General features: G+C 54.0%; 4 protein-coding genes across 4 annotated transcripts; 1 reads left to right on the plus strand and 3 right to left on the minus strand.

The window, feature by feature from the left end:
• Positions 1-3,026: 3,026 nt before the first annotated feature.
• CTAM01_16637 (GMC oxidoreductase) lies at positions 3,027-4,961 on the minus strand (the record flags this gene model as incomplete). Its single annotated transcript, XM_060532629.1, has 1 exon — positions 3,027-4,961. The coding sequence occupies one exon, from the start codon at positions 4,959-4,961 to the stop codon at positions 3,027-3,029; it is 1,935 nt and encodes a 644-aa protein (XP_060372784.1).
• Positions 4,962-8,058: 3,097 nt separating this feature from the next.
• On the minus strand, positions 8,059-10,527 carry CTAM01_16638 (glycosyl hydrolase family 3 N terminal domain-containing protein; the record flags this gene model as incomplete). The annotated part of the gene is made up of 4 exons (XM_060532630.1): positions 8,059-8,771; positions 8,825-9,556; positions 9,610-10,335; positions 10,401-10,527. 4 exons carry the CDS (start codon positions 10,525-10,527, stop codon positions 8,059-8,061), a joined length of 2,298 nt encoding a protein of 765 aa, XP_060372785.1.
• Positions 10,528-11,776: 1,249 nt separating this feature from the next.
• On the minus strand, positions 11,777-12,855 carry CTAM01_16639 (uncharacterized protein; the record flags this gene model as incomplete). Its single annotated transcript, XM_060532631.1, has 3 exons — positions 11,777-11,875; positions 11,930-12,073; positions 12,139-12,855. The coding sequence occupies 3 exons, from the start codon at positions 12,853-12,855 to the stop codon at positions 11,777-11,779; spliced, it is 960 nt and encodes a 319-aa protein (XP_060372786.1).
• A 1,508-nt stretch (positions 12,856-14,363) lies between these two features.
• Positions 14,364-16,025, plus strand: CTAM01_16640 (kinase activator; the record flags this gene model as incomplete). The annotated part of the gene is made up of 2 exons (XM_060532632.1): positions 14,364-14,930; positions 15,015-16,025. The coding sequence occupies 2 exons, from the start codon at positions 14,364-14,366 to the stop codon at positions 16,023-16,025; spliced, it is 1,578 nt and encodes a 525-aa protein (XP_060372787.1).
• Between the last annotated feature and the right edge of the window lie 8 nt (positions 16,026-16,033).

A 16,033-nucleotide genomic window follows, 5' to 3' on the forward strand; every position in this document is an offset into this window, starting at 1 on the left:
TCCTCGAGAGCCTGACGAAGCTGATCTTCGGTATATTGAGGCATTATATATAGAAGAAGACATGTGCAAAAGATGAGCCCATTTGGACGCGAATTGAAAATGTTGTGATAAAAGGAGGTTGGGGGTGGGCATTGGGTTGTGGTGGATTTTCGCGTTTTTGTGGGTGCCAGAAACAGGGGGGTGCCAGGAAGTGGGTATGTTGACTTAGTCCGCGACCTCGGGCGTCACTTCAGCCTCGTTATTTTTGAAGCTGAAAATATCACTAAAGTTCAAGATCCTGTATAATCTCAAACGTTATTATGTTATTTCTGAAGAATATCCAATAAGGTCGATCAGTAGAACTCTTTTTTTAATTGCCGGTGATTCAGGCGTTTATCAGTTGAGTCAGTCACTCACAAATTAAGCATATTCCGGTCCAAGGCCTGCAGTATCAACGCACGAGATGGCTGTCATCTCATTGCGCTCAGACTTCGGCTAACATGTGAAACTCGATTATGCAGCTTTAACTTCTGGATCACTACGTAGATCATTGGCTATCCACTAAACCTACAGATGTACTCGAACCCTAGGTTCGCGATTTGACTAGGGTACTAATTTCATCATCATTGGCGTCTCTGAAGATGGCATGCATCAAGCTATTGGGGCCTTTTCGATTGGCACTTTACCGGTGTAATCACGTACTGCTAAGGCTCATGTAGTTACTGTAATGCAATTGCTACGAAACAGGGCGGTGAAGGTAAATATGCAGCATCAGTGGGTTACAGGGATAAACATACTGGACACTTGTGGTTTGCAACATTCTGGATTCGATGTGTATCCCACCGTTTATACTGTAGTGGTCAGTCTCGGCATCTTAATGACATTGATGTATATCTTTGCAGACTCAAATAGCCCACCTAGTACGAGTCGGAGTAGTAGCACGAGATACTGTGACAAGGTACTTACTGGGATGACGTGCAGAAGTGTAGAAGAACTCGGACCGAAGTATCGCGATGGAATTACTAATACTGTAAAGCCACAGGGCGCCACGGAGATGGCCGGTGGTCACGTTATGGAACTTCCTGTCAAACTGAAGAGCAAATGGCAAGCCAACTTCAATGAATGGTGGATTATCGGCAACTGGACCGATCCGCGACCCACGCCGGATCCTATATCTGTAAATAACAAGGTGCCGGGCGCTGCCAAGGTTCCTGGCACGCTCGCCAAGCCAACTTTGAGATGAATCTAGCCGAAGTAGCCAATTGCTTTAGAGTTGCCCGGCCGGCAGGTCGGCCGGCAAGTCAAACCTCGGCGTTAGGAGAAGTCGCTCGCAAAATATCATCACGGACTTATGTGTGCATGATCTTGGAAGCGATCTTTACGCAGTGACACAAGTTTATTGAGACATCTAATTGCAAGAAGCCGAATGTAAGATACGTGTACGAAGGAGAACACTCGGCATCCTGCACAGGACTCGGAGGGGAGATGCTGCCTAGGCGATTTTTCACCCATCGCTAAGATCCGCGGGTCTGTTTCGTGAAGTCATTCGTTGGGAGCATCTAGAGAATCTGGCATTTAGCCGCCAGGCCGATGATATTCAGCATCGGTAAGAAAGGATGAGCTCCAGTCACCAATTGACGATTATTATGGGACCATGGGCTTGACTTATCTATTGCGCGGAAAGGTTGCAGAACGTGGATTGACTTTGGGAGTAACACTCTGCGTGGCGCCGTACATGCGTTTCAGCGGGCCTGGTGACTTGGGAAAGACAGACTCCGACCCCATACCCATATGCGATTCCAGCGTGAACTCAGTTAGCCTTGCCACTGGAATCGAAGTAATACGGTCCTGGAAGCAAGTGATAGCTTTGGTGAACGCGGACAGCCAGTCTGTCTTCTCCGATGACTTTGCGAGCGAGTTTTCAGAGGCCTTTCCCGTAGACTCTGGGCTCATCCTCTTGAGTTGGCCTCCAAAACTGAAACCAGCTATGGCATATCTGATTGACGGGCCTCAAGAGGATATGTTCATGAATGACCCCACGCCTCATCTGTGGCAAAGCTTAGGTGGGGCCGTCGGACGAGGAGATATTGTTCTCGCATTCATGGATGAATAGATTTAGCGGAAGTGAGGAGGAGACTTATTCAAAATCAAAATGGCGGAAAATGCGAATGAGCATTTTCTAAATCCGAAGAGCTCGAGTAAACTATCTGGCCTCTGGCAGAGTAAACTACCTGAAGCCGTTGCCGTCCCGAATCAGGCAGACGAGAGGCGCCATTGAAGTCAAGGCCACTACCACTGAAGAGCGTGGTAAGATCCCTAGAATTGTATCAGGTGAACTTAGCTATACCATCAAAATTTCCTGCGGAAGCGCAGCCTCCGAATGCACACTGATTCCTTCAGGAAGGTTGTCATGCTCATCTTCTCTAGAAGCCGATATTGAAAACCGCCCGGGCTGATCTAGGGCTTTCAGATACGTGTCTATCACGTGAACCGGCGGCGCGACGGGCAAGGCGTGATGCCATTGAACTCCCACCACTCTCGGTTTGACAAACACTTCAGATCCGTATTCGGCAACTTGAATAGCCGTCTTACGTAGAAGAGCTGAACCTCTGGATAAACACTCTCCATAATAACCAGGGTAATTGCTGGAGTTGAGGTCTCGTGAAGTCGATGCTTCATGAAGCCGTCGACGGGCCTACCTCACACTCCGACTCTCGTAGTCCATCGTGTCCGACCATAAGCTACACGTACATGATGGCAGCACCTATAGCCTCCATTAAGCCTGCGATTCTTACCCTCTACAAGATAATCTATTGAAGTCGCAATTATAAGCATGATATAGAAGAACATTGCCGACAATGGACGACTAGAATTAATCACTTTCACGGAACCTGCGTCTTAGGATAAGGTAAGTAGCGATATGAATCATATTAAGCGCATTGCTGCTACCCGAGACACAAAAGCACGCTGATATCAACAAAAAGCCTCCCAGATCCGCTTCCCACCCCCTCATCGTCTACTGATTCTGGCTCAAGACTGATTCTGGCTCAAGACTGATTCTGGCTCAAGATCACATCGGCAGCCTTCTCACCGACCATGTACGTAGACACGGCAGTAAACGTGCCAGGAATCCTCGGGTACACCGAGGCGTCAACAACTCTCAAGCCATTAACCCCACGCACCCTGAAGCTGGAGTCGAGCACAGCCATCGGATCATTATCGGCGCCGATAGGGCACGTCGACGAAGCATGGTGACCCCACGCCGTATCCTTGATATACTGCTTCACAGCCGCGTCACCCTGGACGCCTGCGCCAGGCAACTCCTCCTTGATGGGCACCAACTGCCGCTTGAACGCGTCGCGAGTAAGCTTCACGGTCTCCGTCATGGCCTGTAAATCAGCCTCGGCGTTGCCGGAGCCGGTATCAAAGTAGTTGTAGAGAATATCCGGCACGTCGAGCGGGTCAGCCGTGCGCAGCGTCACCGAGCCGGCCGTGTTGCGCGGGTGCGACTTGAGAATCGCCCAGGTGAACCAGTCGTGCTCAATGGTCGCGTTGACGCTGTAGCCGGGGAAGTAGCCCCTAAAGTTGACGGGTCCGCCGAACGCGAACACGTCCCACTCGTTACGCTCGGTGGTGCTGCTCTTGTAGAACATTGTCGCCGCAAAGCCCGAGGACTCGTAGATGCCGCGGTCGCCGAGGATAGGGGTGTTCCAGCGCGCGAGGCACGGGTCGGATTGCCCGTTGAAGCCGAAGGTGCAACCGTTAAGAGCGCTAAAGTCGGCGGGCGTGCGACCCTGGACGGCGATTTCGTAGTGGTCTTGCAGGTTCGTGCCGACGCCGGGGAGGTCTTTAACGATGGGGATGTTGAACTTGCGCAGCTCGGCGGCCGGGCCGATGCCACTAAGCTTAAGGATCTGCGGGGAGTTGTAGGCGCCGCCGGCAATGATGACCTCGCGGGAGGCGGTTGCTGTGCCGCGGGTGCCGGCGCCGGCATTGCGGGAGCGGGGGCTTGCGCGGTACAGGTATTTTCCGTCGAGGAACTCTACACCGGTAGCCTTAGGTGGAGAGGAGTTGTCGAAGAGGACTTTGGTGACGTGACAGCTAGTGCGGACGTCGAGGGGGTATCGCTTCGCGCCGGTGATAGTCTTTGCGTCACGGACGGCGACGATGAACTCGCGGGAACCGACACGGTGGGCGTCGTTGGAGGAGATCGGGATCTGGTAAAAGCCAGGCGTCGTGTCGCGGCTGGCGGCCACGTTGTTACCGTCGCCAGCGAGCAGGGTGGCGATGTTGAAGACTAAATTTGTCTCGTTTCCGAGGGCGAATGCGCCTCCGGTGACAAGGCTCAAGAGCTGAGGGTCGAGAAGGGCGAGGTTGAGAGGGGCAGTCTCGGTGCTGTACCAGCCATTGTATCCATGGCCAGGAACACCGGGGAGAAGGTAGCGGTTGTTTTCCATCCGGATGAAATAGTTTCGCATGTTGTCTGCTGACCAGGACGAATCACCGGTGAGGCTGGCGATGTAGTCAAAGTCGGAGCGGTGAGGGTAGACAGCAATGAGTGCATCATGGGCGGTGCAGCCTCCGAGAGTGCCAGAGCGAGGGTACAGAGTTCCCTTCATCTTGGAGCCGGAGGGCGGGTTGAGGCCGGTGTACTCGCCGCCACCTGGTGTCTCGTATGTGGTCTTGAAGTCGCGAGCTTGCCTTGCTTCGTCGGCATAGTGGCGGACGAAGAAGTCCCATGCCATGGCGTCGTCTTCGGTGGACTTTGCTTGGTAGGCTGGGACGGTGTAGTTCTCGTTGGCTCCCTGGTCATCGCCGGCTTCGATGAGAAGGGTTTTGCGGCCGGCGAGGGCGAGACGGGCAGCCAAGACTCCGCCGCCGGCGCCGGAACCGACGACGATGAACTCATAGCCGGTCAGGTCGACAGCAGCGACGAGACTTGTGGAAGCGGCGAGGAGGCCGAAGAGATTTGTTAACCTCATGGCGATGTCTATTGTGAAAAGCGGCTTGACTGGAGTTGTAGGTTGAGTCAGACATGGGAAATCCAGAGGACGATGATAAACTTGGGGATAATACACACCTTGAGAGATTCGTCGACGCCGAGGTATCCGTAATTACTTGCAGATCTTGATACCCATCCCACGAGGGATCGCCAGCTCTTATAAGCCACGATCGACGAGAAACATATAGGCGCACATGGTGGTGATCTCTTTGGGGAGGCAGCTAGTGGGCAATTAATCTCCAGGGACTCGGCATGACGAAGAATGCCACCTTGATCCATGTCCGCGCCGCTGCGCTTAGAATTAGTCGATAGCCCGGACACTGTTCCGGGCCTTCTCGGCGCGGGGTCACTGGCTCGGTCCGCCAAGATTTTGCTGGCGCCTCCCTTTCGTGCTTGATTGAGTCAAGCTTTTGAGTTGTCTTTCCCAAAAAGACAAAGGAAAGTGACGACATTGTAAATATTTGCGAATTCCAAACCAGACCAAGGGGCTTTAAGAAGCGGCGAAGGTTTATCAAGGGATACGAGAACCTCAACTATTAGACGAGGCACGAAGGGTTGGTAGGATATTGAGTTATTTTCTCCTGAACCTAAGGAGCCAGTGAGAGGAGAAAGCTGACAGGGGAAATATCAAAGTTGGTCCATCTGGAAGAAGAATATCGGATCGAGAAGTTGTCGATGTTGGGTTACTTCGGGGCTGCGCTCGTGTTGAGCAACACAGATCATCTGATGCAGAAATAGTAGTCACTCAGCCGGGCCATTCCTTGCACAGTCCTCATCTCAACTTTTGGATCCCTGTCGTCCGAATGCTCGCAGGCTACGCAAAACGATTTGCGGTTGCTGTTTTGCCCCCTTGGACTAGGTAAAATTTACAGTTCACTAGACCGCGCGGGATGGCCCTTCGCCGGACAGGGTATCCCATGCTCTCAACGCCAGCAATTCAACGACCTCTAGGACGACATTATGTAGACGTGCGGAGCGGCGTTCGCAGGCGGCTTCACTTTTCGGAAGTGGCTGCGATGACGATCATTGTCGCATACAGCAGTGCTCTAGCAATCTGCCGAGACTGTTAGCACACCTCTTTCAGTGATGGCGGTTCGCTAGTCTTTTGCTAGTGCTTGCCTCACCCTCCGCCGCGAGCGCTGCAATGCAACACTGAATCTTGAATTAACGGGTCTTCCCCGCACTGCACTCACTGCAGTTCTGTACTCCGTAGTCTGCTCTGCGGGTTTGGTTGATCTCGGCCGTGAATGTGCTCCGTCGAGAGAGGGGTGGTTCGGGATCTCATGCAAGACTGAGACTGCGAGGTGATGAGTTACGCGCGAAGTGATGGAAGCTACCGAGGTAAGTTGTGAGACTGACAGCGGGCGGGCGACTCAACATGACGGAGATGGCGTAGGAGTAATTCTTGAGCCGGTGGGAGGCTTAGCGGCTCATTTTCCGCAAGTCAATTCGGGCGGTAATGGAGTTGGGGCCAGATTGTGATTTTGGATTTGTTGTTGAGCAGCAACTGTCGAGGATATCTCAACCGGCCCTTCTCTATCGCATCTTGCGTCAATGCCCATCAGAGCGTCTGCCGTTCAAGGAGAAAGCATGCTGAGATTGGAGATATCGTCACCACTGTCAAGGCGAGTGAAGGGTAGCATTCGAGGTCATGTCAGGGCGTCAGCATATCCTCCCTGTTTCTTGCTTCTTCCCGTGTCCCTCCCTTTCAAGCGTCCCATACCTAGCGGACATGGAATACCCCGAGACCCCAACGGACTCGAAAAGACGACAAGGATGGGAAGAATCGCTGCAGCGAAGTTTGCGAATATCTTGCTGTTCACGTGCGAAAGCAATGAATCGCTCCTCGAAAGATCGACAGTCCTTGCTCGTTGACGTGGTACCCATAGAGTTCGGACAAAGATCGACCGGCTCCCCAGTCCCAGCCACGTTGTCGCGACCTTGCACATTCGCACTGACTTGCCAGCCTTGGATCTCTTCACCGTTGCCAGTCAACCGGATTCAATGTCGGGCAATTGAAGTAATATGTTGCGAGGTCCTCGCATTATTCAACATCACCAGTCTGCGCTGCCTCTTCAATTCAAGACGACATGGTTGCCGAATCAAGCTAGAGGTAAGGTAGCGTGAGGGGGAGGATTCGTGGAGTGGAGTCGTGAATAAGCTTAATACGCCGAAGCCCAAGTCGTGCAGCACAAGTGCATCTTTTTCGCCGCCGGCTGTGCTGTTGACTCGGAAAGACTTGATGTTTTGGCTACGATGTTTGACTGGTAGGGGGAACAAACCTTCCGGGGAGTTCGTTCGCTCGTTGGAGCCGGAAGGGGAGGAGATGGGAGCTCTTCGCATACGGCTCTCTGATTGGCCCCTCGGCAGCCCGCGGTATCCCGTGGTTGAGACCCACCCGACGGAGCTCTGACCAGACAACTCATCCTTCAAGTATGACCTAGAGTTCAGACATTTCAACAACCAGCATCTGTAGTGTAGTGGTTATCATCCTTGCCTTCCATTCCTCGGATCAGCAAGGGACCCGGTTTCGATTACCGGCGGATGCATCACGCTGGTTAACTTTTTGCATTTTCCGTGAATGATCTTAGGCCCCTCCCATTTTTGATTCTTTTCAACGTAGTTTTTTCCTTCATTTTGTTTTGGGATCTCTCAGAAAGGTGTGCAATCGCACGGTTGGTGGTGTCCAGTTAGACGCGCAGGTATAGACTTCGAATGAAGCTTTTCGGGGACGACCTGCGATTCCGTGACTCCGACCAGGCACTTTGGAGAATGATGAATGGTATGTATGCACGAAGTCTAATATCTCCCCTCTAATTCTCAGTGAACGACTTCAACAGGTGCAATGTACAATTATTGCAAAAAAAACTATTATTGTCTTGAAGAGAGGGATGGACTTGGATTTCTCGTTCCTGGCAGTGTACCTATGTATTTGAATGCAACATGCGGCCACATTGATTATCATCATCATCATCATCATCATTACAACTACCTCGAGCTATATTCCTGCCTCAGACGATAATAGCATTAAAGTAACCCCCCCCCCCCCCTCATTATCTCATCCACCCTCCCTCCACTCAAATAGTAAAAGTCCCATTCACCCTCAAATCCCGACTACTAGCCCCAACCCAAACCCCATACTCACCCTCACTCAACCGCCACTGCTGTGCACTCACATCCCAAAAGCTCAAATCCCGCCTCGTTAGCGCAAACTCCGCCGTCGCGCTTCCGCCCGCCTCGACATACACCCTCTCGAAGCCCCTCAACTGCTTCGCGGGCGTGCCCTCTACGGGAATACCAACATACAGCTGCGCGACCTCATGGCCGCCCACGCCGCCCGTATTCTGGACCGTCACGCTCACGGAGACGACTTCCTCCCAGAGGGCGGGGTGTCCGCCCTGAACAATCGCGACGCTCGGATCCGGGATACCGGCGCTCACGCCCGACGCGGGACTCGCGGAGAGGGAAGAGTAGCCAAAGGTAGTATACGATAGCCCGAAGCCGAATTCGTACCGGGGCGAGATCCCGTCGCGGTCAAAGGCGCGGTAATCGATGAACAGACCCTCCGTGAAATCGTCCTGCGGGAACGGGCCCGCTTCGACAGTCGAGTTGAGGAGGTTACCGTAGTCTGTCTCGGCGCGGGCGACGGTGTAAGGGAGTCTGCCGCTGGGGTTGACGTCGCCGTAGAGGATGTCGACGAGGGAGTTGCCCGATTCCTGGCCGGGTAAGCCGGCAAAGAGGATTGCTGTCACGTTGGGATGGTCTGCCCAGGCTTCGACAACGCGGGTTCCTGTAGGAACTTCGGTTAGCGGTGGCTATGCTAGATAGTAGCATAAGACTTACCGGCAGAGTGCAACACGACAATCGTGTTGGAGCAGTTGGCCGCGACGTTGTTGACCAAGTTATCGCTAAACTCGTCCGTCAGGCTTGGTCGGTCGTATCCCTCTGAGGCCCACGCGTTGATAAAGACCAGACATGCCTCCGAGTTGACGTAGTTGGGCTGCGGGTTCTCAGAGTAGAAATCCCACTTAACCACTCCGCCGTCCGCGATAACACGGTCCTGGATGGCCTGGAAAGGAGTAATGACATATGGCGGCGTCGTCGTTCCAGAGCCGCCACCAGAAAGCAACGTCCCGTTGAAGGTATCCGCCAGTACAGTACCCCATGACGGGCCATAACTCGTGCTGCCCCACGGCGTGGGAGGCAAGCTAGCATCGTAACCGTACACCGTCAAGAACTTGGGGTTCTTGAACGGCAACGTGCCATTGACGTTCTTCACCAGCACGGTACCGGCGGCGCCGATCTCGCGAATGATCGCCTTGTGCCCGTTCTGCACGTCGACGGGCGCGTGCTTCTGGAGGTTCGAGTAGGCTCCGACGGCTGGGTAGTCGTCGCTGTCCTGGCCGATGTAGTACCACGCCGCAAGAATTCTTGTCGTCATGTCCTCGACGCGTTCACGGGTGACACTGCCGTTGTTGACTGCCTCGACGAGGGATGCGCCCCAGAAGGCTTCGTTTGGCATGACCAGGTCGAGACCTGCGTTTGCGGTTGCCACGCCGGCGTGTTGTGCGCCCCCTGTGGTAATTGTAAGCAGCGGCCATGGAGACCAGAAAGCAAGAGAAACTTACAGTCGCTGACAACGAACCCTTCAAACCCGAGCTCAGTCTTGAGGACTCCATTGAGCAACTTGGAGTTTTGGCATCCGTACGAGTTGTTGGCGCGATTGTAAGAACACATGACCGACGCAGCGCCCTCCTTCAACGCATCCATGAAAGGGAAAACATAAAGCTCATGCAACGTCCTATCATCAACATTGGATGATCCGGCCTCGCCTTCTTCAACACTCGGGTTCCGGCGGTACTCCTGCTCGTTGAGAATCCAGTGCTTCGGGCACGCAATGGTTCCAGCATCCTGCATTCCCTTGGTAATACCACCGACGCCAACAGATGACAGGTACGGATCATTACTCAGACCCTCCCAGTTTCTGCCGCCGCGCGCGATACGACCCAGGGGTCCGCCGACGGGTCCAAGGCCGACATTGATACCCTTACCTCGGAACTCGGCGCCCAGGGCCTCGCCGTAGGCATACGAGAGGTTCTTGTCCCATGTCGCACCGAGGTGGATGCCGGAGGGGAACGCCGAGACAAATTCCTGCGCGCGGACGCCATCGGGGCCGTCTTGGAGGCAGATGGGCTCGATGCCGAGACGAGGAACGGAGCCTGTGTTGCCGGTGCAGAGGCCATCCCAGCCATGGGTGAAGTTTGCGAGTTCCTCGACGGTCATCTGAGCGGCGAGGGACTTTGCGCGCTGGTACGCTGTGGCCCATTTCTCATTGGTCGTTCCGTTTCCCACGGCTATTTGGTTCTTGGTTAGGTTCATGTCACGGTATGCTCAGGTTAAGAGAGAAGTCAGTACTGACGCGTGGGGTAGACGGCTGGACTTTGGCCATAGTAAGGATCTGTATCATTGGTATAGCTATCTTGAGCAGCGCAGAGCGTGAGGCCAGCAAGGGCCGTCGCTAACGTCGAAATCAAGTTGTTGACCATGTTGAGGACCCAATTGAAGAGCACAGCTTGAGCTTGCAAACTCTCTGCTCCATGGTCCCCGTACGCAGGAAATCCAACCACTTAAGAACTTCCCCTCTTGTCGTGCCTTTCCCCACGTCATCTGTCCAACTTCTCCTCGGACTGAGATGAGTCGACGGCCGACATCTAGTCCCCGGCACCGCTGCGCAGTACTGTGCACGCCGTCGGCCCTTCTCCCTAGTCGACGGTGTTCCCATGATCACATTCAACTTTTCGCCGCAGCCAGATCCACCTCCACTCGGAATCCGTCTTCCAGGAGTCAAAAGGCACAATGATGATCTCATCAACGATGCGACGCCGGCCACTTGGGCAAGCTTTTTACGGTGGTAGTCTGTGTGGAAACCCCATGTCTCCCCAAGTCGGGAAAAACTCCATGTCGGTCCACGTTGTTGGTGCCATTTCTCAACGGTGCGGGGGAGAAAGGTGTGGATGGCCGTTGGTGGCTAGTTTGCCTAGTTTTGGTAGTCCCATCGCAGGTTCAACCAGCTAAGGATGCGAAGCCAGGCCACGAGTAGTTCGTCTGGAGATATTCCATGCAGCCTGGAGGCTCTTCGGCGGTATTTTCTTCGGCGCGCGGGGAAATCGTGGGGAATGGAGAATGGAGAATGGAACGACCAGGGTTGTTTTAGATGGCAGGTATTATAGGTAGCAATACCGGAGAGTATTCCCATGTCACCTCCGCATCTCCAGCGCGATGCGATGCCGGCATGTGGGAGAATGCGGGGAACGTCGTAAAATTGGGACTGGTCGAATTCCACATCTGGACTGGTTGGAGTCCTGGGACGGAAAGCTCTTCGGCAATGAAGTTGGTCAACTCGTGTCCGAAGTCGGTTTGTAAGTATCAATTCACACAATACGCCTCCATCATCGTCGATGAACGCGGTGGGGTGGCAGCCATCGGGAAAACACCGGTTGTGAGAACGTCTGACTCACGAAGAGCGTGCGAGCAAGACGTATAAGCGAGCCGGTTCGATTGGCTCTTCGTCCTTGCTGGCCTATTTCAGATGGAGACGATTGTAATCCCCTGTTGGTTCGTCCGAGTGGCGTGGTGTATGAATTCTGGAGTAATATCTCCCGGGTCATGCCTGTCGGTACTATGCCATGGATTACCACTGATGACGGGAGGGCGGCCACACACGACGTCGGGCATAATTGTCTCGAGCAGTGTACTCTAACGGAAGAGCAACCTCGGCAAAAAAGATGAAGATCATCACGGGACATCGTCCTCAGGCCGAATGTACCCCAGCCTCGGGTAGGGAGTAGGATAGTTATAGCTGGTGTCCATGACGAAGGGTGGGTGATCCGGGTTCTACAAGGACTGTAAGTGATTGCTTCCAACCCTCCCAACGTAGATTGAACATACATAGAACGAACCCCCCGGTTTATCAAGTCGGGCAAGCTGATTTCTTTCATCTAACCATTCGTCCTGGGTCTTGACACGGCGCTTGCACCAAGTGCATCTTGGGACGGTCTCTTGCGCAACGCCGGCACCGCAAGGGCAATAGAACTGACGGCAGAGCTATTAGCAGGTGTAAAGCAACTACTCACGTGGCTCAATTGACAGGAACTCACATTGCGCCATTTGCCATATATCTCGAGTTGCTTGGTCTCTGAGGCTTCATCGGGACCCCATTCCTCTGGTTGGTTGAGCACATTGTTTTGGCCCGACGCTTCCTGAGTTCGCGTGTCGTAATACGCTGTGGTCTCTTTTCTCTGCGCGTCTTCACATTTGGTACAAAGCCACCTTAGACATAGGTTGCAATCGCATGTGTCGCTGAGTTGTAGCTTCCGATTATCACCTTCGAGCTGGAAGTCACAATCGCGGCAAAGACACATGATGTTGAGAGGGCGCCAGTTGTAGCGCGGCTCGACATAGCTTTCCTCCACGGACAGAAGCCGATCGTAGTACCTGCACTCCTCACAGACGTTGATACCACATCTCCGGCAGGGCAGAGCTCCAGCCTCGTCGCATTTGATGTTGTACAGCTTGACTTCGATTTCCTCGTCCCCGACAACCATGGGAGGGAGGCCGCAGAGAAGAGTCCAGTAGTTTGGACAGTAGCGTCCGCTAAAGTTTTGGCGTTGCACTAAGCCGCGGCCATCGCAGAGACAGAGGCTTTTCAGCTTCTCGAATATTGTACGGGAACCGAGGATGTGGGCGTGGTGGTTACGGTTCGTCTGAGCTATGTGAAGAAGGTCCAAGGCTGAAACATATTCCGCGAGGATGGACAAGATCGGATAAGACGAGATGAGGTGCGAAATGGACGGAGTCGGTGATTTCGGGGCCATGGAGAACATCGAGTGCCCGACAGATCGCGCGGCATACAGATCGATGTCGCATGAGCCTGTGAGGTTGTCTTTTCTGAAAATTTACGACACGTGTGTTCAGGAGTAGATTGTTGCCCGGCCACGGCTCATGGAAGGCGAGTCATCACTGGGATGTGCCTGTCTCAAACCAGGGGGCCGGCCGGGGATGGCGCAGTCCGAAGGTGCTGAGGCCGAGCCACATGTGGCTGGATGAACCACTCGCCTCAAGTCTGTGCCTGATATTATCGTGCTGACGATGAGGTGAGCATCGTGCTGGTCGCCGTTGGTCGAAAGAGAGTCGATTTCGTCAGTTTCGCCGAGAATTCCTGATGGAGCTTTTGCTTTGCTGCATCGGATGACAGGAATTCAAATTGACGGCACCTCAAGGCCGCATCAGGTTCGAGCCTTTGTCCGTAAAGGATGGTGTGCCATGGAGCGACGCCGGGTAGCTGCCGAAGATTGAAGCAGGCCATTGGATCATTCTCCACAGCTGCCAGAGTCAAGAAAGTGATCGGCACGACGGGAGCTTCGAGATTTCCGTAGAGCTCGGAGCTGGCGACGTCAGCTTCGGTCTTCGTCTTTGATGGCTTTACGTTGGACTGGAATTGATACAAGTGTCAGAGAGCGTCTGGTTTCATCGGATGTTGGTGGAAAAGGTTGTTTCAGTCGGTAGCTTCGGCAGGGTCCAGCCTTGACAGCCCCTTTTCTAGCTGTTCTAGAACGTTGAGCCGTGGTGGGAGGATGAACCACTGTGACGTTGATTTGGTTCCAAGGTGAACATGGGAATGGATAAGTCAAGGTGAGCAAGGTGACATTGGTGACATTCAAAGGTGAGCAGTGGATATTCCAGATTTCCAGATATTTTCCGGACGCAGCGATGATCAAGTGCCTGGGGAGGTGTGAGATCATCTGGATCGCTCCTGCTAGAATGGCGCTGAAGAGTGTTGGAGAAGGAGCTACTGGGAGCTCCCCAGGCAGAAAGACCCATAAAAGTGAGTCACAGCCAATCATCGCCGCCATTTGACTGTGGTTCCAGGGGGAGGTCTCCGCTCTAGTGGCCTGTGCGACATAAGGCTGCACCGCAAACGGCCAACAGCAACGCAGCAGCAGCAGCCAAAGAGGTCCTCACAGTGCAGGTGGCAGGCACTCTCGGGGGTGGTGCGCGGATGAGATAAGCCAGGTCCGATAAGGATAACACACCTGACCGAAGCTCCAACCTTATCGCGACATCATCCTCGTCGCCTACACCATCCCATCCTGTCCTGTCCTATCCCGTCCCGTCCCATCCCAACCGTCTTCCCGTCCTTCTCTCTATCGCTTCCTTGTTCCTCTTTACATCCTCATCCTCCCCTGGCTCACCTTGGCTTCGCATCTTGGCTTTGCTCTTCACATCAACACCTTAATCCTATTCCTTTCTACTTAAATATGAATCGCTCCAACTCTTGACCTTTTTGTCGTGAAGCACTTCCTCTCTTTCTCCCCCATTCAACATGGCCAATTCCCCGTCCCACAGGTCCAGCCGGAGCCCAGCCTCGTCCACCTCGGCCGGCCGAGACTCCACGTCCCCTTCACATTCCAGAGACCGCCGTGATGCACCCTCCACGTCAGCCTCCGCCGCTGCCGACCATGTGCCGGTTGAGACATTGGTGGAACACTTGCTCGCCGCCAAACGCTCGCTCTCGTCCATGACGGCCGTCTTGCGAGCAAACGAAATCGCGACCGATGCACGCCAGGCCCATGAGGAGGCAGTTATCTTGTATGCCGAAACCCAGTTCCTGCGACGTGCCATCTCTGAGCAGCTGGCGCTGTTGATGAAGGTTCGCCGTGGTCTCAAGAGAACCTACGATGCCGGCAAGCGCGACTTCAAGCACCTGGTCAAGACCATGGATGCAACCAATGAGAAGCTGCAGGAGACTATGGCCATGCTCAAGAATACAACTGTGGAAGCTGTCTTCAGACCGCCGGGCGAAGAGCGCCGCAATCTGATGGACTTTGTGGACGAAAAGAGCGTCCACGTCATGGTCGAGGCTCTGAAGCAGAGCCTCGGCGAGCTGCAGGTGTGTAAACGTACCCCTGCTGCCTCTGGATTTCCCACACTATCTATGATAGTCTAGACGACTGACGGAATGAATTACCTGCAGGCTATCCAAACATCCTTTGATGGCGATCTCCTTCGCTTCGACGATGACCTGCGAGCACTAAAGAAAACGATGACGACGACACCCCTGCCTCGAATGCCCTCCGACTCGTCACAATACGACCCGATACCCGAGCTTCTCGGTTCTCTCGTAGACAGTTCACATGACATGGCCCAACTGCTCACGTCCTTGACTAAACACTTTGACTTGTGCGTCACAGCGGTGCGGACGACAGAGGGCGGCGCGGCTCTTGCTCGTCGTAGGGCGGCGGAGGTGACGCAGTCACAAGGCGGCGATGGTGTATCGTTGTCTGGTGTAATCGCTGACCAAGAGTCGCAAATGCCCGACCTCGAACCGATAACGATGAAAGACCGGGCGGACATGCTGAATGTTGTGGTTAGCGATGCATCAGAGGTCGAGAGTGTCATCCAGGAAATCAACAAGACACTCCAGACCATGGAAGAGGAATTTTCAGCCATGACTGGACAAACAGGACAGATTAAATTGGCGTTCCTCGGCACCCTGCAAGGGTTCACTGCGCTGGAAGAGATGGGCGCTCGTATGGCCAGCTACATTGCGAGCGAGGCCGAGTTCCTCCAGCGGTGGGAGGATGAGACATACACCATCTACAACAAACTTGGCGAAATGGACGACCTTCGAGACTTTTACGAAAAGTACGCGGGCGCTTATGATAACCTGATCCTGGAGGTCGAGCGGCGCCGCATGGTAGAGGACAAGATTACAAACATCTGGAAGAAGGCGATGGATAGCGTTGACAAACTCGTCGAAAATGATCGACGGGAGCGCGAAGGATTCCGCCAGGATATTGGCGAGTTCATCCCCACGGATCTATGGCCGGGCATGGACGGCGGAATGAAGAGGTGGGAACTCGTCGCGGTTGACGACGGCAACGCCGAGGACGACGTGTCTGGCGGGCAGCGAAGCACGCCGGCACTGGACCGAAGCGTCGTGGACGCTGCTCGAGACCGATTGGAGAGGAGCCAGCAGCGGTAGGAGCATTG

This window comes from Colletotrichum tamarilloi (assembly GCF_030869305.1).
Source record: "Colletotrichum tamarilloi strain Tom-12 chromosome Unknown Scaffold_243.1, whole genome shotgun sequence".
In the NCBI taxonomy this organism is placed as follows: Eukaryota; Fungi; Ascomycota; class Sordariomycetes; order Glomerellales; family Glomerellaceae; genus Colletotrichum; species Colletotrichum tamarilloi.